Here is a 24,115-nt window from a genome sequence, read left to right as displayed (position 1 = left end):
ACTTTTTTTACCTGTACTTCTTCAGGCAATAATTTCAAAAGTTGTTCTATTAATTGTTGGTATTAGCCGTCAAACTTTATAAAATTCATTAAATTAAAAAAAAAAAGTTCCATCGGTAGAAGTTAAATACCTCTTTTATTATAACCCTTTTGTTAGTCACTTCAATTTAGGCTTTGGTTCTGTTCGAAATAATATTTGCTATTTTTATAATAATTATATATGCTTAACACTTATTGAAACAGATGATTAGATGATAAAGCATATTTTCGTTTAGCAGCCGTAGCGTAGAGGTTTAAACGCTTGCTTAAGACGCAAGAGATCCGTGTATTAATGCCTGCTCTAGCCGTACTTTGTACTAAGTATAAATACTAAACATATAATGAGCAGATGATTAGATGCAGAATTAAGAAGCGTCTAAAAGTTCTATTACTGAATCATATTATCGCTGAGCAGCAGTGGATAAAGCGCTTGCTTTAGACGCAAGTGTATTGATGCCTGCTCTAGTAGAATTTCGCGACATCGGTAAGGAAAGAGATATACATTAATTTATGAACAACACTAAATTTTTTAAATGATATTTCTCTCTTTTTTGCACTAAATATTGGTAAATTTATACTTTAGTATCAAAAGGAGTTAGATACAAAGCTGAGTAATTAAAAATAATTAACGTGTTATAAAACATTGAAATTCGATTGCTTCAACGCTTTTTATTATTTTTTATGCGTGTTATATCATTTTTACGCATTTACATTACCGCATATTATATCAAACTTTTGCAACGATTCCGGTTATATATTATTTAATAATTTCGATAGACGATTAACCTTTAAACAGTCCCGTGTGTTTTTTAAAATACGGTCGCTATTTGTCCAGCTTTTTTTTCCGAAGTGGTCTCTAAATGTCCTGTGTTTTTAAAATCATCGTGTTTTTTTACTAATAAAATAAAAAAAGTTTTTTTACTATTTTTAACATTATTAAACACTACAAAACGTTATTATTCAAGTTTAAGAATATATACATCATACATACATAATTTTTATATGATAATATTTCAAAAAGAAGGCACCTAGTTTTTTTGTAAATTAAAATCTGAAAAGTAAAATCATAACCGATGGAATGCATAGGGGAAAGCGTGCAAACTTGATCATAAAATCCAGGGCGCATTGTGTTAATAACATTCTCCTAAATTAATGATAATTGTAAAACTAATATTGATTATAAAAAATATATTTATACTTTCTTAAAGTTTATTAAAACCATAAAGTTAGAAAACGCTAAAATAGTTTTATAATTTTGTCTTTCGTAAATTTTTGTTTAGCATTTTTCCCCCTGGATTTTAGGATCAAGGGTGCATACTTTCCCCTAATAATATATTGTAACTAATGCATTAAGAATTAAAATAATAAAGTTTTGCTTTGAGTATTTTTCAATCAAAGTTTTTTTTGCCAAGTAACAAATGTTCTATAAAAAGTAGTTCTTGTTTTTAGTTTTCATAGAATAAAATTTGTTTAGTCTATTTGATTAAAAAATGAAACCATATCTTTTTATGAAATTTGGAGAAAAAAAAACGATTTTTTTTCTCGAAATGGAATTCGAAATAATGTAATTAAATGTAAAAAACCTGGAATCTAAATGCGTGTTAAAAAGTAAAAACGACAATAAAAAACACAAAAAACTAACAGTTCTATTTGTGTTAATAAGCAATACTATTAATAATAACAATGTTATTTCACTGACAGGAGGTAATTCACTGTTATTTAGGGTGGTAGCCTTCCTATCCAGTAATCCAAATGGTTAATTTGCAACTAGTAGATTTCAATACTTACAAGTTTGAGCAATAAGCGATAATCGTAGATATAAAAAAGTTAATAGAAACTTTAAAAACAGATAAACTTGACTAAGAGAGTTCTTGATTTAGAAAATTCTAAATCAAAGTCTAGTCCAGTAATGACAGGTGATTGGGATAGTAAATAGACTCCAGATCAAATGCAAGTTATTAATACTATCGCAAATGAAACCCAAGAAAGAGATAAAAGAAAAAAATAACTTGGTTATTTTCGGTTTAGAGGAATCAACATTAAGTGATAAAGTCAAAGCAATTGAACAAGATAAACAAAATATCGAAACAATCATGCAAAAGATGAAGGTCAATGTCAAAATCAAAAGTGTTATCAAATTAAAGTCAAAAAAAGAATATAAAGCTCCATCGTTCCAATTTATCAGTTAAAATTGTTATTTTAACTGATAAATTGGAACGTAATTCTGTTTTAAAAAATGCTAAGGAATTGAATAAAGATAAAATCTACGAAAATGTGTTTATAAATTCTGACTTGACTGAATCTGAACGGTACAAATCAAAGCAATTAAGAGAAGAATATAAAAAACGAAAAAATGACAATATAAACACGGCAAACTATTACTTTGGAATTAGAAATGACAAGGTTGTAAGAATAAAAAAATAGCAAATAAATGCCAAAAAAGACATAAATTACATACGATGCTTTAACTATGAAGCTAACAATAAAATCAGTTTAGTGGTGGAGTTCACAATCTTAAAAAGTTGCTGAGCGATAAGAGACTGCTAGATATTGAATAAGTAAATTTTCATGAGCGTAAGAAATATGATTTAAGTATAAACAAGGAGCACGATACTCAAAAATGCAAAGAACTGATGATTTGGTACAAAAATGCAACGTCTCTGAATAATAAGATTGATGAGTTAAGGTTACAATGCGAAATAAATAAACCGGATGTTATTTGTGTTATAGAAGCTTGGTGTAAAGCAGAATCAGATGTAAACATAATTAGTTATAATATTTTCAGAATTACTGAATCAGAAATGATAGAAAGACTCATGGAGGAGGTGTTTGTATATATGTCAAACAAATTATTAATCATTTTGAAACAAATAGTTTACAGTTAAACGATAACTTTGTTAAACAAATATGGACTTGCAGATTTTTAAAAATACAAAAATGACTACCAGATATACCTCATGAGTACAATAACTTTGTTTGCTATCTATTAATGCTGCTAAAACGAGCATTTATCAGATAGAATATAGCAATCTTATTATTTCAGGCGACTTCAACTATAATACAATAGATTGGTCTGATAATAATTATCCTTTTTCAGCGACTGATAATGAATGTCAAACTAATAAATTTATTGAATGTCTTGAAGATTGTTTTCTGTGTCAATGTGTATGTGAGCCAACATTCCAAAGAGCAAACATCAAATCAACTAATATTTTCGACCTTATTATTACAAACCATAAAAACAAAATTGTTTCTATAACTCACTCAGCTCCTTTAGGAAATGTCAAACAGGACGTCATCATTTATTAAAGTGTTATTATCTAATGAACTAACTTAAGTCTTCTAACGAGCACAAGAAATTCATTTTGATTATATCAAAAAGGAAATTATGAATAATTTAATAGTCATCTTAATAATGTAGATTGGTTAAATGAATTTAAAAGTAAATCTATAAATGAAATGTATGATTTATTTTTGTATCATTACAATTATGCAACTAATCTGTTTATCGCAAAAATTAATTATCAAAATAGAAGGAACAGAAACAAATGAATTACTTTTGGATTGAAACATAAAATAAGAACTAAAAACAATATATGGCTTGCTTATAAATGTAATGGCTGGAATGATGAATCAACAAAAACTCAGTATAATAAGTTAAAAATTAGAATAAAAAATGATATCAAGAATAATATAAAACAATTAAAAAGTTAGCAAGCAAGTTTAAATCGAATCCTAAATTGCTTTATAAATATATCAATGAGAAGAAATTAGTGAAAACTTAAAGTGGAGCTCTGGAAATTGAAAATGGGGAAACCATAAATGATCAATTCGCTATAGCAACTGAACTAAATAAATATTTTCATTCTGCGTATGTTAATGATAATGGTGAAACCAATATTGAGTTTCATAATATATCTTTAAATTTATTATCAAACACAAAATACACATAATAACACAAAATGATGTTCAAACTAGACTTAAAGCACTTGATTAGTCGAAATCGGTCGATTTTGATTTTGTTCATCCTTATGTTTTAAAAGAATGCAGCTCGTGAATATTATATTCAATATACTTAGTGTTAAAAACTAGTTTTTAACTATATGAGTGACACCTAACCTTATTTATGTGAGTTTATAAATATTATTGTAAATTTTCATATTTTATGGTTAAATAAATGGAATATTATATATATATATATATATATATATATATATATATATATATATATATATATATATATATATATATGTATATATATATATATATATATATATATATATATATATATATATATATATGTAAACATTATATATATATATATATATATATATATATATATATATATATATATATATATATACACATATATATGTATATATATACATATATATGTGTATATATATATATATATATATATATATATACATATACATATACATATATATATATATATATATATATATATATATATATATATATATATATATATATATATATATATATATATGTATAAATATTTAACTCAATTCAATTTGATACTTTTATTTTTATTTATTTACTTGAAAAGGGAATGAGTAACAGGAAAAAAGCTACAGGTAAACGACTGTAAATTATTTTTAGTCAGTATAGAAGAAAAATTAGTTTTACTCCTCCCTCCCCCCTCCCCTCCAGCCGCATGGTCTCAACTCAAATACGCCCTTGTGTGTGTGTATATATATATATATATATATATATATATATATATATATATATATATATATATATATATATATATATATATATATATATATATGTAAATCTTGGCTGAATCATTAGTGTAGCATAGACAAAGTGAACTATAAAAACTGACTAGGTATGCCATCCTCCTCATTTAAATATAAAAATAATTATTCCACTAAACTTAGATTTCGGACTAGCCAATCTTTCTTTATCATTAATTTCAAATGTTTTAGAAACTAATGCTAAAAAATTAAAAACTAACATTTATTGCATATATATATATATATATATATATATATATATATATATATATATATATATATATATATATATATGTATATATATATATATATATATATATATATATATATATATATATATATATATATATATATATATATATATATATATATATATATATGTATATATATATATATATATATATATATATATATATATATATATATATATATATATATACAAGAGATTATTGTCAATTAAATCTTTAATAGAATATCAAAGCGAAATTTTAAGATATTTACACATGCGTAAAAGTAAGTCCAATAGACCAGTTGCAAATGTTTACATTTATGCTGTAAACTAACGCATGCGCAGTAGTTGGTAGGCAAAATTAAATAAAACATATACACACAATGCCTGTATCTTGTTGTGCTTTTGGTTACTTAGGTAGGAAAAAAAAGAAATTGTTTAACTTTTTACCGAATTCCATTTGTAACAACAACAGAAGAAAAAAAAAGATGGAAGGAATTTTTGGATTAGAGCAATACAACAAGATAAATACACTGAAACACAAATAGATAATGCTTGTAGACTTATTGAATGATATTATGATATCAATTTGTGCAATAGTTAATTTAAACAAGTGTTTTTTTCTAACCAACTATCAAACATTTCTGAACAATTATAAACAATTTTCTATTTAAAATATTGAAATAGTATTTGAATACTTCTTTCTTAACAAAATTATATAAATAAATATTTTAGGTGGGGAAAATATATATTAAAACATACTATTATTTACAATCTAAAAATAAATCTTAAATTTGCATAGACTTTTTTGTATTTAGACAGAGGACAGTACCATTTTCATTTAGGAACTTATTTTATTCCAATACAGGCAAAGTGAAACCATTCATACTTGTAATTAATATTGGCACATGAAACCATTTGACCAAATTGTGCTTTTTGACATAAACAGTAAACTTTACTTAAATATTCTGAATTTGGCAAACAATTTCTAGTTAATAACTTGAAAGTAAACACATTACTTAACTAAACAAGCATGTCTTCGCAAAACGGTTTATTCTTTGACAAGCAGTGGGAGTAAAATTCATTACGGGACCATATAAATAAATCACAATAAGGTACATCACATATTAACATTTGACCTTGTATGTGGTAGGAATAAGTCTGATTACATGATTAGAATCCAATGGAAATTTTGTATCACTCTTTAATTATATAAAACCATTTACACACTAGTAAAGGCATTTAATTTCCACAAGGTCTTTTCCATGACAATAACATTCTACAAATGCACCAGAGCTTGCACCAATCTCAAAAAATTTTTCATTGATATACAATCCTGTCAAAGTTATTTTAAAATGTTTATGTTGTTGTGACATAATTTGAAAATATTTTTCTCTATCTTTACCTTCATTTTCAGTTCTATACTTTGTAGCTATTGTTCCATCAAAAGATTTATACTGCAGGATTTTGTTAACATTTTTTAACAAGTGACATGCTTCATAAATGTAGGTGGCAGTAATCCTACCACAATTATACTCTTTCCAACACTTTGAAAAATGTTGTGCACAAGTTATTTCTGTTAAAAGATTTTCGGGTATTACATTTTTTGTAAATTCGTTTAACTTGCTTTGAATAAATATGTCAAAGGTTCTGAGATTTCATCAGTTTTTTCTGCTATATCAGTTTCACTAGAAAACAAAAAATCTGTATAGCTGTAAAAACAGCTGCATAAAGTCCTTGCATAAAGTTCTTTTAGTTTGTTATATTTGGAATTTAAAATACTAGCATATTGTTTATAAGAATAACAATTTTCATAGCATTCTTGGATAGTTGATTATGTAAGAGCAATGTATTTTTTTTTAAGCAGCTAAAAATTTAAGTTTGCTAATGCTGTGGGACCAACATGCTTTTTAGATCTTTTCCATTCACATTGTAAACTTGTACAAGAAATTTTATTTATTTTAAGTCTTATGCAGGCTTCAACTTTAAAAAGTAGAGATGCGATATGACTGCAAGCTGATCCAAATCTAAAACATTAGTAATTAAAAACTTAAATTTTTATAATATAATCATAATATAATCCTAAATAATCATAATAACATTTTATGTTATTTAAAAACAAAACTTAATTGCTCAAGTAAACATATTCATTTTATGTTACTAAAAAAACCAAACAATTGCTTAAGTAAACATACCCAACAACACAACTGCAGTTTCCATTTAAATTATATCCTTTGCATTTATGAACATATATACAAACTTCATACATTGATATTTTTTTACCTTGTCTTTGACTTGGTAAGACCTAAAATAACAACATTAATTTGGTTAAAAATTTGTTGTAGTCGTATATCTTAGTTATATTTTAGATTTCACTAAAATTGTTTTTTTACCATTGTTTTTAAAGCACAAAACTCAGTCTCTTCATTTAAATCAGCATAAAAAAAAATTTGTACATTTCCACACACAAAACAGTTGAAACTCTCAAGGGATTTATACGCCTTCATACTTTCTCTGCTATATAAACTTTGTGACTCTACTAAATATGTATATTTATCACCATAACTGACTTCAGGAAACTAACTAGCATTATTTCTTCAAAATTTCTCCTCGATACCTTAAGGATCGGGAAATACAACATTATCTTTTAATATTAACTTCTAAAATAAAATTCTTCATCAGGATTAGCAAGAGAATTGAAGTCAGAAGACATAGGTTAGGTGAACCTTTATTAAGTTGTCCAAAATAAAGTTCTTGTTTATTTTATATTTTTGCCTACCAACTACCACGCGTGCGCTTAAATTGTAAACATTTGCAACTCGTCTACGGACGTCCGCAACATACTATTTTGGACGTCCAAAGACGTACCATTTTGAACTTGGACAAATGGACCTAAACGGTACGTTCTATAGACGTCCAAGGACGTCCTGTGCCTATTGGGATAATGGAACACCTGTAGATGTATTGTAAACAGGCTTTAAAAAAGCTAATAGAAAACAACTAGTGGCTTTAGGTGAAAGTGTTACAGATTGAGTTGATATACTTAGTGGTGTACCACAAGGATCTGTTCTAGGTCCTCTCCTTTTTCTGGTATTTATAAACAATTTACCAAAAAATCTTATTAATGAATGCCGTTTATATGCTGATGATAAGATAATTGCGCCTATTTCTTCTCAAAATAATTCACAATTGTTGTAAAAATGATATAAATAAACTTGAAGAATGGTCTACAAAATGGAAATTATGATGAAATTATGAAAAATGTAAAATTATGCACTTTGGTTCAAATAATAAAGAGTATTTTAAGAACAACAACAATACATTAATGAAAATTAAATAGTCAAAACTAGAAAAAGACATTGGTGTTTTATATCAAGTGATTTGAAATGGGCGAAACAAGTAAAATATGCAGCTAGTAAAGCAAATAGTATGCTCTCACTACTAAATAATACATTCATGTACAAGGATAAAGATCTAATAAAAACACTGTATTGTACATATGTTAGACCAAATTAAGAGTTTTTGTTTTAAGCGTGGGGTCCGTTTATAGAGATAGAGAATAGAATCCGAAGTAAGAAAGTGACGAGCTTGATAAAGAGATACAACCTTAGCAGATGCTAATTTTGCAACAGATTTGATATATGGTTTCCAAGAATAATCGGAAGTAAGAGTTAATCCTAGAAGATGAAGAGTAGATGACTCATCGAGTACATCACTGTTCATGAATATAGGAAGATCTAGATTATTGCGATAACGATTGGCTAAAAAAAATTGAGTTTTATCTGTATTGAAGTTCACCAGCCACTGTGAGCCCCATAATGTAGCAAGTGAGATACTTTTTAAGCTCAAATGTCCCCTTCAAGCAATCAGAGAGTGTTGGCTTCTTATCGCGACAAGAATAAATGGTAATATTATTAGCAAACAATGCCACTTTAGATGTGAAAATATCTGGAAGATTGTTAATATAAATTAAAAAGAGTACAGGGCCAAGGATAAAACCTTGAGGAGGAACCCCTGAAGTTACAGAATAAAAAAAAGAATGCTGTCTATCGAGGACAACTTTTATACTACGATTGGAAAGGTAGGAATCAATAATCTTAAAGATGTTGCCAGATACACCATAAGAAGAACGCTTATGGAGAAGACCAGCATGCTAAACTTTATAAAAAGCTTTTGAAATGAATCGCTTTTGAAAGATATTAACGAACTAGAAAAAGTTCAACGAAGAGCAACCAAAATGATACCGGAACTAAGACATCTTGAGTACAAAAAACGATTGGTAATTTTGGGTTTGACTACTTTGGAGACTAGATGAATAAGAGGCGACTTGATCCAGCAATTCAAAATATTTAAAGGTATTGAAATAATTGATATTAAAGAAAATCAAACAATGAACTCTATTTGCTCATCAGGTCCTGCATCTAACAATAGAGGAGCAAAACATCGAATGAAACCTGAATTGGTCAGAAATTGTTTGAAAAGGTGATATTTTTTCAGCAATAGGGTTGACGGATAAAATAGTCTACCAGCAGAAATCGTTCAATCTATTACAGTTAAAAGCTTTAGATCAAACTTGCAATCGGTCGACTTAGAAGCAATATCAAACAAGAAAAAAACCAAGAAAGCGTATTATTAACGTTTTAATATTTAATAACTGAATTAACTTGTTCATTAATTAATTTAAACCGGCTGTCATAGATATTAGTATCTCAACAGCATGAACTATTATTACTAAGTTGTACGAAAAAATATCAAGCCCAATTATTTGGTCTTATTGATGAATGCATCGCCAATTTTTATTTGATTTAAATGTAAATTTATTTTGTGTTGCTTTAAATATTTCAGGAAATTTTTTTTTTAAAGTGTTTTTAAATAATAAATAAAGTTTATGAATTTTTCAATTTTTAAATGTTTTATATCAAGAGTTCTCATTGCTTATATTGTTTTTTTATTTTTTATCATACATATCCTCATTTTATTGATTAATATTATAGAGATAATATTAGAGAGACAATATTATAAAGATAATATAGTAGATATTAGAGTCGCAAATACTTTTATCAAAAAAAGGTTAGGCAGCTCAAAACGCTTTAAACACCAGACAAAATAAAAGTCAATTATTTTATTTTCTGTCACGTTTTTGGTATAAACGTACTTTTATAGTGTTGATAAAAGTTAAAGTTACAACCTTGTGAAAAAAAAACCTAATGCAGAAAATTGTCTTACGAAAAATAAATTTGTACATTTTTAATTAATAAATTTTATACTAAAAAAGATTTTAGGCTAAAACAGTGATGCTTAAGTTAAAATTAGTACATTATAGAAAGTAAAAAAACAAACTACTTAATTAAACGGTCAAAACTTATTTGAGTAAAAACTATTTTTATATTTATAATCTAAATATTTATATTATACCATTTTATATTTATAATCTAAATATTTATATTATACCATTTTATAACTTAATAATTAACAACTATAACTTTGTAATTTAAGTAAAAAAAAAAGCGAAAAAAACTTGATAAATAAAACTTAATAAATTGACCGTCAAAAAATACACAATTCATACTTTTTTTTTTCAAGATCCTAAAGACGACAACTCTAATAAAGACGACGACTCTATCAAATAATTACATTTTGTCGTAATGTCTTTTTTCACCGAATTCGCTTGCGTATAAAACCAACACTCAAGAATATGTGGAAGGAAGAACTGAATATTGCCATCACCAGGTAAAAAATTCAAAAATTCTATCGGAGAGTATGCTCGCGTTAGGCGATGCAGAACACCTTTAAAATAGTTTTGTAGATTAAATATAACTAATTATCAGCAAACATAAAAACTTTAAAACCAAAAAATTTAAATTAAGTATTCTGCGAATAGTGTGTTTACCATGAAGTACTTTAATTATTGCTGGTTTGTTTAATTCCATGTCATTATTTTTTAATAACTCAAAGACATATTGAAGCAATACTTGCCACTATAAAAGAAAAAGAAACTCAATAAGAATCTAATTAATCTAATAATTACTACAATTGATTTAATTCGATACGTAGTAATCTTTTAATTCTAATAAATTGGTAAATTCTTTAGAACCATTTGAAGCTTAAGATAAAAGTCTGTGAACAACTATATTCTTTACTAAAATAAAAAAAATTATGATCAATTAATTTTAAAAAATACTCACTTGTGATTTCCAAACAAAAAGATCATTAGCACATTGAATTGCTAGATCGATGTAGTTGGTCATTAAATAAACCACAAACTAAAACAAATAAAGATTAGTTCATTGATCTTTTATATTTTTGGTCATTATTATCTGTTGTTACAGTTCTAAGAATTACATTTTTTAGAACTAAGACTGAACTAATACTTTATTGGTTACAATTTTTTTTAGTTAAAATCCAATTAGTAGATTTTAACAACAACATTTTTAACCTTTTAATTGACATATTTTGAACTACCAATATAAATCTATAATATGTGACTTATAAATATGGATTAGAATACATATGAAAATTTTCTTTACATTTTTCTTTACATATTTAAACGTAATTTACATAATTTAATACTTATGTGAACATAATTTTAACTAAAAAAGTTTAAATAACTTTGAAACACTATTTTAAAACTTGTAACATTGTATTTCAAGAACTTATAAAGTTAAAAAAGTCAAATCAAAACGAGAAATACTAAATTACATAAATAACGCATAAGTTATAATATCAATTATATGATTATTTATATGATAAACTTGTTAATTTTTTTTTTGTTAAAAGTATTTGCGTATTTAAGTAAACTTTTTTTGAATTTTGATAATTTTCAAGAATTGCTCTAGTGCCTCAATGTTCTTATTTTAAACAATGTTCTTATTTTAAACATTTTAAAACCCTTTTTTAAGCCCATTTTTAGCAATATTAAGTTTACTATTTCAAAGTAATTCATTTTTTTATCTTTGCAGAGTTACTTCTCAGTTAAAAGAAACAAATAAAAATGCATGGTAATTTTTTTAATTGAAATATTTTGTGTAAATCTGTCTACAAAATTTCAAATATATTTGATTTCTTATGATTTATGAACATTAATGAATATGAACAATGCAAAGACAATTTTGAAATGTTACTTTAAAACTTCTTCGTATGATAACTTAATTCACTGCGAACCAAACCCCAAGCATAACTGCCCATCATAGCTTTATTCCATCCATAACTTTAATATCTTGGTCGAACCTGTTGCCATGCTCTTCAGATACTGCTCCTAAATTTGTTCTGAAGAAGTCCAGATAAATGTACAGCTTAATTGATATTCAATATCTAAGAGCGTGATGCTGTTACCGAATTCTTCACTATTTTTTCGTATTTTTCACAACAGTTATTTTCATAGGAATCCTTTCACTACATGTCTAAATGCCTGCCATGCTGCTTTTTCTAAACTAGACATTATAGTCCTCTGACTCTGACATTGTACTGCGGTCCAGTGAAAACGCCGGCTTTCAGTTTTGCATCCAATAACTTAGGAAACATGGAGCATATGTACTGGAAATCTGGTAACTGTGAATCTTGTGCTTTAACGAATTGTTTGGCTAGCCCCAACTTGATATGCAAAGGTGGTAACAGAATCCAATTACATAGTGACCTAGTTTCGAGTAAGGTATTGTTAATTAGACACTTTGCTGTCCCAAAGGCATAGGAAACACATACATTTGATGTACCAACCTTATAGGCCAAGAAAAAAGTCAATTATCTTCAAATCTCCACATACATTACATTGATACTTAGTGTAGTGTATCTTCTCAAGCAAAAATTTAACGTTGATCCCATTATGTAAAAGCATATTGTTTATAAACAATTCTATTTCAGCCTCAAACACCTTTGAGGCTATAAATGAAACTGTCTATAAACAATCGTCATGGTCTAGATTTATGCAAGAAACCAATTTCTCTAAAAATACCAACATCCCAGCAGGAACACAAGCAAAACTTCTTACTTCATAAAACTGAGAAATACCTTTTGATGTATTTTGAAATCTTGTACATTGAATTTAATAAGTTCCATTGTTTGAGCCGGGATGTCAATATTTCAGCTCTTTGAGACTTTGATAAACCAAGTACTTAGATAAACCTAGGTCACACACCAAATCATCTATTTGACTTTGTTTAGGAAAACGTGGCTGTTTGAAAAGTGATGCACACCATTCTTCAAATTCATTGGTAGAAGTTATTTTATTGTATATTATTTATTAAGTTACTTTATTGGTAAGATTTAATGATGAATTTGATGGAATGGGAACTGGCAGCTGTTCATTATGTGGAACTGGTGCAATTGATGACGAAATATCAAGATATGTTAGCCTTGATCTATTTGTAATTTTTTAATATCTTGATGTATAGATCATGCAGTCTGTAGTGTAATATGTTGGTTCTCTTTGCACGCGAGAAATGGAAAATGACCCTTCTAAAATCCTCTAAAGCTGATCTGCAAGTACCACATGGCACAAGAGGAGCTCATTTCTTGTCCTAATCACGTATTTGGATCTGAAAGTATATCTGGTCTATAGCTTAGTCTCACACAATAATTGATGTTTTGGCTGCTTTGGCCCAATATAGTAATTACAAATATAACAAGTAAAAAAAAGAAGTAAAAGGCAGATAATTTAAAATTTTGAAAAAATAATATAAATATCTTAAACAAAAAAAAAAAAACATTGATAATTCTAGAAAGGAAGAGAAGAGACAAGATTCTCTGTTATTCCTGCACAACTACAAAAGAAAGTATGGAGGAAAAAGCAAAACCACTAAGAAAAACAAAAAAACAAGTTGGAAAATTTATCTTTTAATATACAATCATTAGAATAAAATTGAAAAATACTGTTGACTAAAATTGAAAAACTTCTAATGCTATATCTTGTGTTATTGAAATATTGCAGCAAAATGCAAAAATCAAAAAAAGTTGCTTGTAATTGAAAATTAGCAGACATATTTACATCAAATATTTTAATTAGTAAAATGACCATGCAATTTTTTTCGTTTTTTTAAACTGAGAACTAACTCTGAAAAGAAAAAAAATTGAATTATTTTGACATATAGAACTAGCTCAATCGTGCTAAAAATGTGTTAAAAAGTTGTGCTGAAAAAAAGTAAAAAAAGTCTAAAATAAGAACATTATTTAAAATAAGAACATTATTTAAAATAAGAACATTATTTAAAATAAGAACATTGTTTAAAATAAAAACATTGTTTAAAATAAGAACATTGTTTAAAACAAAAACATTGTTTAAAATAAAAACATTGTTTAAAATAAGAACATTGTTTAAAACAAAAACATTGTTTAAAACAAAAACATTGTTTAAAATAAGAACATTGTTTAAAACAAAAACATTGTTCAAAATAAGAACATTGTTTAAAACAAAAACATTGTTCAAAATAAGAACATCGACACACTTGAGCAATCCCTACAAGTTATTAAAATTCAAAAATAAAAAATTCTACTAATAAAACAAAAGTTTTATTAGTAGAATGTTTTATTACTCTATTATTTTCAGCTTTAGACAAACATCTCAAGAGAAGATTTAACGAAATAACATTATAACATGTTTTTAAGGTTTAGAGTTTACAGTTAGATATCGGATCAAAATTCAAATTATTAGAACCATTTGAAGTGTTTTGAGTTATAAACTCATAGCCAATAGTGAGGGAGCAGTCTCTGTAGCTGATTACTTGCATCCACTCTTCTTTTTTAAATGGTTTTTTACAAGAACTTCTTATTTGGAGTAAATTTTGAAGCTTTTCTTTACTCATCACAGACTCTACATTATCTTGAAATAATTTACCATAAGTTCTGATGAGTTGTTCACAACTTTAACAGATTTTACAAGCTTTGAAACTCATTGTATGCGAATAGTCTCATCAGTAGGCATTTTTCAAACTATGACCTAGAATAATAAAAATTAATTATGATTGTGGTAAAATATATGATCCTAGACCTAGTGGTTGGTCTTTATCAACAAAAAACTGCTGTCAGAAGGATTTGATTCTACCCATTCTAATACCTTTTTGGACCTCCCTTTGAGTTGAATTACCATTTCTATGAGTAATCTTTGTTAGAAGATGCTAACGTTAGCACCACAATTAATGAATCCAAATACCTCATATGATTTTATCATTATTTTAATGCCACCTCTGCAGCAGGCTTGTATGCAGTATAATAACACATCTGCCACGAACTGCAAACTGGTAAAATGTGAACTTTTTTGCAAACCATATTTTAATAACCAGTGCAGTTATGATATTCGAAAAAACATTTGCTCTCCAATTTTTACACTTAAATTAAATAAAATGGAATTATATAAATGTATTTTTTAATTAAACTTTGTTTTTATTAAATTAAATTTATACTTCTGCTTGGAGTCTTTAAAATATATAGCAAAATAAACCAAAGGAAAAATAAAATTTTTTACATCATTAAAAACCAATAGTTTGCAAAAATGTTTTTATTTTACCAACTACCAACAGTCTTGTTGATTTTAAAAGTGTAAATCAAAAATAATGCAATGTAGATAAAATGTGTAAAATGTCACTCCCTAATAATAATTACATTTAATTTTGACATTTTGATTTGATTTCTATTATATTTTTACTTATTTAAAAAAAAATCTGTCAGTGGAAAAAAAAATAGCTGAGAGTTATTTTCTTTGTTTTCACATCTGACTTGAAACCTTTTTGTAAACCATTTTTTGTAAACAATTAATTTGTTATTTTAATGAAATATATTCCTAAATAATAAGGCTAAAATATCAAAACTTATGAAGTTAAGTTTTACTTTAAAAGCTGCAGAATCAGAAAACTTCCAGGTCAAAAACCATGATGCCTGAAAAAGCGAAATGTAGTTTATTGATCTCTTTGACTATTTTATCACTGAGAAGAAAAACCTGTTCATATTTGGGGAATAGCAACTTGAATTTCATGTTACAAAACACCTTTGCCAAAAATCTGGCACTTGAAATAGCTCCAGTTTTCTTAATTTTTAACAGATGTTTTTTTCAAGAAGCTGCAAGCTCCACCAGTTCATAATAATCTCTGTGCTTTTCAAACGTCTAAATGTAAATACTTTAAAATTTAGTTAGAATCTTTTATACTTTGTTTTAGCATAAAGGTATTTTAAAGTGATATATTTAAGTCTATATATTTAACATATAAGTTATATTTTAGTCTTTATTTAATCCTACTTTACTAATTTTTAATTTTTTAAGGTTTATCAGGTTCCTGCAAGTTTTAAGTCCCTTAATATTCTGGTGATTGAATTGCAACAGCATCGTCTCATTTTTTGCATCAACACCATCCAAGCTCTGCTTCAGAAATTTAAATAGTTGATTCTTTAGTTTTATTTGTGACTATGACTATATAGAGCTCTCTAACATAATAGCAGCAGGCTAACAAAAATAATGGTTGGCCATAAAACTTAGCTAGCCTTGCACAAACTCCTTTTAAAACGCCAGTGTTTGAAGCCGTGGTATCATAAGCAAAAAGTTTCATTTAAAAAACAATACTATGGGGAATTTTTGAGATACTTTGTGAATTAAAGTTTGTTCTTATAGGTCAAAATAGGATAGTCTAAATATACTGCATAATGCATTGTATGACCAAAATATTATTATTAGTCAAATGATGCTCATGCTTGGCAGCTAAAGACGATCTAACTACATTGAAAATGTGTTTTTAGACCTTGCGTGGAAGGAAAGAGGGCCTTATTAGAGAAACCAAACCAAACATGACAACAGTATTCCATAGAGGCTTGTTTTCAACAGAGGTCAGTAGTGAACAATAATCCAAAAAAAAGTAGAAAACTCAGTATTATTGTTTGTTATAATAGAAACATCAACAGCCACTGCAGGCCCTAAACTGTCAAAATAATGGCTATGTTTTGCCAAGACTGTATGATACTGTTGTATTATTACAAAATAAAGCTACTTAAAAATTGTCAGGGTAAAATTGTCAGGAAGATCATTAATATAGGTGAGAAACAACACAGGAGAGTGTTGTCAGTCAGCTTTAATACTACAATTAGAAAAGAATAATTCAATAATTTTAAAAACTTTCCCAGATACACCGTATAAAGTAAGCATATCGAGAAGACTAGCATGCCTGACTATATCAAAACCCTGTGATATTTCAAGAGTAATAGCCTTGCCTGGCTGCATCCATCTAATGCTAGGTGCATTAGATGGAGGCATCTGTTATATAATTGTTAACATGAGGATCAAAATCCTTATGATAATTGTTTGTTGAGAGTAAGGTATTGGACTCAAGAGGAGATATTAAAAGTTAGTTAATTAAAGATTTAAAGTCTTTGCTAATAATAGTAAAAAAACTGATTGGACGATAGTTAGAGGAATCTGACATTTTGAATGATTTTCCAAAAGTCTGTAGAACCTGACTTCTGAGATAAAATACAACATTTAGTAATCTGAGAATCAGGGAACTTAGTGTCAGACAGAGTATATTAGCCATAACATAATCTAAAAAACATAATGGAAAATAAAGAGAAACTGAGCACAAGCTAGGGAATGGGATAAAAAACAAAGAGTGATGGTAAGTGATTAAGGTTGTCTAGTATATGAACCACAAAGTTATAATTCAAGTAATAGATTAACAGAGATTAGCAGGCCAGCAGGGTTAGTTACTAGAGTCAAGCCAATTAGTGCAATGAGCATTAAAACAACCAAACAACAATATAGGGTGATGGATTAAATGAACAGGCTTGCTCAATTTGATCAGAAATAACATTAAAAAAATGCTGTCTTGCAAAAAAAAATAAAAAAAACAGTAAAGACTAAAAGAAAGGTAAAGAGGTGCAAAATATTATTTCACAATAAACAAATAAATTGATACGTGAAATGATATATTGATAAATATATTTTAAAAATATTATAAAAATATATTAGGATAAGCATGTGTTACTGGAGTAACAGAGAGTCAAAGAGTAACAGCCATCTACATTGATAATTGAAGATTAAACAACCAAATTAAAATTAATCTCACAAAGAACACATAATTCATGAAAGTTTTAAAATTTTCACACATTTTATTAACTTGTTAAACCTCAGATAAATATCTGATACTTATAAAAATAGTAACATTTTTTATAGATAACTTCAAAGTAAAACAAATCACGACAATTACTGTTTAATATTTTAAAAATTTATACAATGTTAGTAATACTTCTGCAAGAAGAAATAAATAAATTTAACAAACCTCTCTAACAAAATTAGTTCTTGACCAACAGAGCAGCATCAAAGTATCTTTTCCCACAAAAGAATATTCATCTAACATATTCAAAACCTTCAATGCTAATTGTTTTGTACAGTACTTTGAGCATAATAAAGACTAAAAAATTTATAACAATAATATATCAATAATATATTCGTTTTATAATACAAAATAATTTAAAAAAATAACAAAAATCTAATAAAAACTCATGATTTTTTTTAAAACATTGATTAAATCAATTTACTAAGTAAAAGGCTAATATTACTTAAATTTTTTTTTTAATGTGTTTGCAATGCTATGAAGTTTTTAATCACACCTGGAGTTTCAGAAGAATAGCACAACAACAGCAACAGTGACAGTATAACAGGTTTTTAGAATCTTCAAGATTATTAGACTGTGAATATGAAGAAATACTATGCAAAAATGGTTTTCTATTTATTACATTTGATGACATTTGATCCTGCTGAGAGCTACTTTTATATGTGCTTGGTTTAAAAATGCAGTCTTGGGGACAAGGGGTATCTCCTGTAAAAAAATAAAAATAAAAAAAATAACAGGTAAATCATTTAAAAAAATCTATACATCATAAGAGTAAAAATTTAGTTGTTAAAAAGATTTTAGTTTATAACTAAAATGTAAAAATAAACAAAAAATTAAAAAATAAAGTTAAAAATGTTAAAAGTTTTCATAAATTTAAAAATAGAAAAACCTGAGAATGGAAGCATTGAATCTAACCATTTGAACCTTACAGCAAAATGACCATTTCCTTTTGGCTGAAAATTAAATTTTGAATTACTTTTAATGAAAATATTAATTCAAAATACACTTAAGAGTTATTCCATGTTAAAATAAGAAATTTTTTTTTTTTTTTTCAACCACCTGGTCAGAATTTTTTTAAACTTTAACTACTCGATGTAGTTAAGACAATTTTTAAATTATTTGTTTTAAGTACTCGGTGTAGTTAAGACAATCTTGACATTATTCAAATTTTTTAATTTAGAATTAGCATGATTTTGTCAGCGCATTATGTCCAAACAAGAGCTTTAGATGCAATAATTTTTTTTGCTTCATTTTTTTATAACATTTAAAAAAACTTTTCTCTTTTTTATATTTTTACTTTAACTTTTTTACTACCCCTAATAGTAAATTTAAAGAACACTATTTTTAAGTCTTTAGATCAATTTTGCTCAACAGCGTTAACTTAATTTTAGTTTAAATCTTTTGAAAAAGTGCGTTAACCAACTATAGATTCTAGTTCTTATCCGTTCTAGTACATATTAATAAAATATAATTATTGAAATACAATACACTACCAACTTTCACAAAAAAGTTAAGAATTCCAACCATAAAAGAGCTTATTATTAAGCAAAAAATAAAAAATAAAATCCAAAAGAACATCCAATAAACAATCACAACAGATCATATTATTAAACTATGATGTTCATTTCACCTAATCAACATATTTATTTAAAATCTTATTCAAACAAGCAATTATGATTTTTGAGAAAAAAACAAATAAAAGAAGTTTCAGTCTAGGTTTTTTTTTGCCAAAAATATTTTTATTTTAAGTTATGGCAAAATTTAAAAATTTCTCTCATTTTAATTTTGTTTCGTTTTGTCATAATTCAGTCATTCATTGGAAATATGTCATTATCAGCAAAATATCATACAGACACAGTAATACTTTGAAATCACCTTAACTTCACCAGTAGTACATATCATAATTGATAAATACGAAAAATCACAAAATTTCGGCTCTCATCTTCAAATAGTTCAAAAGTTATGATAATTTGAAATTTAGCCTAAAATACCTTTATCTTTGCATGTCTGTCATTATGGATTTTGTTGTGGTACCCTTTAATAAATAAGACAAAAAGTATTTTTTCTGTTCCAAAAGATACACAATTTGCTTATGTGTGTGTAAATACACTAGAATAAGAAAATAGCTTATCATTTTAAAAAACCACTTCAGTATGTAAGACAATTGTTTTAAAACTTTTTTGCTAAATTTACAATCACTTTGAGTTAGTTATCAGACAATATTAGTTTTTAAATGAAACCCATAAGAGATTTACAAACTGTTTTTTTAACTCAAAAAAATCTTTATTTTTTTTTTATAAAAAATAGCTTTAGATTTTAAAACTTTACAAGTTTTTTGAATCTAAAACGGTTTTTTGAGGAATCCTCAACTACATTAGTTAAAATTTCCTTTTTTGATTTTCTTTTTAATGCTTTTAGAGATCTAAAACATTTATTCTATGGTGGTCTAACATCTTTTATCTAACATCCAAAAAAACTACTTACCCATGAAAGTTTGGCATCTTCAGGAATAAGTAAAAGTGTAACATGGTAATGAAACAAAAAATTTGTATTGACCATTTCAAAATCAAAAAAATATCTCTTAATTTTAAAATTAAACCTTTCTTAAAAATAATCAATTTTCTTCATCAAAAGCTTGAATTATTTATGAAAAAGTACTGCTAAAAAATCCACACAGGATAGAGTGAGCTTAAATAGAGAATTTTTGATCTAAAATTAAAAAAGAAAATTATTTTTTATGCATTAAAAGACTAAAACAATATTATTCATAAAAATCGCCTGATCTTCTCTTTTCATTTGAAAATTTATTTGAATCTATGAGAGTTGGTCAAATTCAAGTTGAATCTATGAGTGTTGGTCAACTCCAAGTTGAATCTATGAGAGTTGGTCAACTCCAAGTTGATCAGCATAAAATTGTCTAGACAATTTTAAAATCAAAAAATAACAATTAAAAAATATTAATTAAATTATCTTCTCTACATTTTTAGATTTACCACCTTTATAAATGGGCAAGTAACAATTTCAACAAGTTTCTTCCACTAGAACTATAATTTTTTATAAAAAGATACCACTGCAAAATCCATAATGGGAGATTAACACAAATGTGAACAATAACCTGTGTACCATGGGCAACCAATAGGTATTATCTAGAATCTTACATCTGGAATTTGTAATTTTGAGAACTAGCTAAATGCTACAAACTTTTATAGAGTTAGCTCTTGTGGTACCCAGTTCTTTTTAAAAATTTCACCTTGTGGTACCCAGGTTTTCTAGAGTTAGCTCTATAAAAAGTTTGTAGCATTTAGCTAGTTCTCAAAATTGTGGTACCCAGGTTTTTTTATAGATCTCACCTTGTGGTATCCTGGTTTTTTTTCATAGAGCAACCCTTATGGTACCCAAGTTTTATATAGCAAGCCTTGTGGTACCCAGTTTACAATTATTTTTATATATACAAAAATCTCTTTATATACACAAAAAAGTCTAAAAACATTTCAAAAAATTTCATACAACATGGTGATGATTAGTTTCCTGTCTTTCAGAGTAGTTGCGCTTGCTCACCCTTGCCAAATATTGCTCTATTAAATTTATCTAAAACATAATATTGTTCAGTTAAATATATTTGAAACAAAACATTGCTCAATTAAATATATCTAAAACAAAACATTGCTCAAATAAATATATCTGAAACAGAATATTGCTCAATTAAATATATCTGAAACAAAATTCACTTAAACTATTTTTTTTAATTTTATATTACTATTAAAAATCTATTTTTGAACTATTTTATTTTTAAAGTCTTTTGTTGAATCTCAAAAATTTCTGAAAAACTTTTATATTTTTAACAACTATTTATTTTAATAGTAATAAGACAAAAATTATATATATATAAGACAAAAATTATTTGTATATATATATATATATATATATATATATATATATATATATATATATATATATATATATATATATATATATATATGTATATATATATATATATATATATATATATATATATATATATATATATATATATATATTATATTATATTATATTATATTATATATTACACTATTACACTATGATTTCTGTGACTTGATTTTTTGGCAAAAAGTTTTTTTTAAATATAAAAATGACTAAGTGAGGTATAAAGAAAATATACTTTCTTCTACACTGACAATCCTTCAACAAATAATGCATCTGCAAAGTTATTTGAAGAGCCGGCTTAAATTAAAGAAGTATTTTATGTGATTCTTTCATATTTGTTATTGTACTCATACCTTGAATTTGTTAGTTCAAGTAGGATTGAAGAAGATAGATGATTCTGTTAAAAAGGTCAGAGAGACTTGTGACAGTGAATAAAGTTATAGAACTTGCTATTTTCTCAAATAATTTAAATGACAATACTTTATAAGGTATTTTCAAACTTATTTTGTGTTTTATCTGTCTTAAAAATCTCTTTTATTTTTTGTGCAGTGTAAAAATCTAACTCTTATTTTTGTGCACATCTTTAAAGGATTGAATAATTGATCATTTGATTTTAATGTTTGGCACAACGACATCAAGTATCTAAATTTATAATTGATGCACTAAAATGTGGTTTATATCAAAAAATTGCTTGACTAGGTAATAAAAATCTTAAAAAGTGGTAACTTCCTTTTTTATTAATGTCTTGGAAGCTTGACATTTAAAAATATTAAAATTACAAATTTTAATTCAAGTTATAATACTTATTTGTTGGCTTTTAAACTATTTATAAATTTTACAGTTTATTTTTATATTTTTTATGGCTCAATAAGCAATGTGTTAAGGATCCTTTAAGATTCTAAAATTTTTTAGATTCTAAGAAGTATGGTGTTATGTTGTACTTAAGAAAATCATTTAGAGAAGACTCTAAACTGACACATTGCAGAGTCTATTTAATATATTTATATTTATATATTTATTAAATCAAATTTGTTAAATTTTGATGTAAAATATATTTAATACATTTCATGCAACTCTAATCAAAAAATTAAAAATTAAACAAAATTGAACATGTTTAATATGAACGTAAATAATATGCATGATAACAACATGTATATAACATATGCATGTAATAACATAATATAAAAGATATAACAATAAATACAGCAATATGTATATAATAATCAACTAAAGATATAAAAATTACAGTTATACAAAAGTTAAAAGAAAAATATATTTTACAATAAAGTTATTTAAAATACAAAAAAAATCTATAGTCAATTTAAAGGGTTATGACAAAAAAAATTTTTTTTTTTTGGCCTGAAGTTGGAATAAATAAACATTTTAATACTGATTAGGAAAATCACATATATTTTGTTCTATTCATAAAAATGTTCCTGCACCATGAGACCTAACAACATGGTAGGTGCCATACTTTACCAAAAATATTTCTCTCTAAAAGTATATTAAGTTGGGCCTCAAAAGAAGCGTAACTTCAAAAGAAGCGTAACTTCATAAGAAGTGTATCTTCATAAAAAGTTCATAAAACTTCATAAAAAGTTTAAAAAATTTAAAGCTTTTAAACAAAATTTTTTTTTACCTTCATGTAAAAAACTTTTAAACAAATATTGAAAAAGTTTTGAAGACTTTTTTTAACAAGATCTTTCTAAAGAAGTTTTAAAAAAGATTGTTATGAAATCTCTATAAAATTTCACTTCTTTTGAGGCCGAACATGATATACTTTAGGAGAAAAGTATTTTTGTTAAAACACGACACCTAACATGTCATCTTAGTGTCTTAGTGTGGGAAATTTTTTTTAGAACTAGCTCTAATGATAATTTATAAATAATCAGGTCACAAAAGTTCATCATTTGTGACCAAAGGAGAAACAAAATTTTGCAGAAAAATTTTCAGTCATAACCCTAATGGTCAACCTAAGAGTTGACCATTAACCCTATCAATTTATCTTACATACAGCAATATCGGTGAATTGATCTTTATTTTTGACATCTAAAAAATAAAAACATAAGTGAAAAACCA

General features: G+C 26.2%; 2 protein-coding genes across 3 annotated transcripts in view; both read right to left on the bottom strand.

Moving 5' to 3' along the window:
* Nucleotides 1–5,762: 5,762 nt before the first annotated feature.
* LOC136076547 (uncharacterized) lies at nt 5,763–7,814 on the bottom strand. Its single transcript, XM_065789880.1, has 3 exons — nt 7,424–7,814; nt 7,226–7,335; nt 5,763–7,057 (listed from the first exon to the last, which is right to left on the bottom strand). The coding sequence occupies exons 1-3, from the start codon at nt 7,535–7,537 to the stop codon at nt 6,898–6,900; spliced, it is 384 nt and encodes a 127-aa protein (XP_065645952.1). The 5' UTR covers nt 7,538–7,814; the 3' UTR covers nt 5,763–6,897.
* A 2,734-nt stretch (nt 7,815–10,548) lies between these two features.
* LOC101240283 (BLOC-2 complex member HPS3) overlaps nt 10,549–24,115 on the bottom strand; it is a 44,610-nt gene continuing 31,043 nt past the window's right edge. For both annotated transcript variants that reach the window (XM_065791354.1, XM_065791355.1), the window contains exons 16-23: nt 24,051–24,085; nt 21,620–21,700; nt 19,002–19,065; nt 18,609–18,817; nt 18,278–18,409; nt 11,216–11,293; nt 10,921–11,008; nt 10,549–10,817 (exon numbers count right to left, since the gene is read on the bottom strand). In XM_065791354.1, the coding sequence (XP_065647426.1) occupies nt 10,609–10,817; nt 10,921–11,008; nt 11,216–11,293; nt 18,278–18,409; nt 18,609–18,817; nt 19,002–19,065; nt 21,620–21,700; nt 24,051–24,085 (896 nt within the window). In that variant the 3' untranslated portion in view covers nt 10,549–10,608. The remainder of the gene's footprint in view (nt 10,818–10,920; nt 11,009–11,215; nt 11,294–18,277; nt 18,410–18,608; nt 18,818–19,001; nt 19,066–21,619; nt 21,701–24,050; nt 24,086–24,115) is intronic.

This window comes from Hydra vulgaris, chromosome 02, assembly GCF_038396675.1.
Source record: "Hydra vulgaris chromosome 02, alternate assembly HydraT2T_AEP".
Lineage (NCBI taxonomy): Eukaryota > Metazoa > Cnidaria > Hydrozoa > Anthoathecata > Hydridae > Hydra > Hydra vulgaris.
This window is presented reverse-complemented; position numbering and strand designations above follow the sequence as displayed.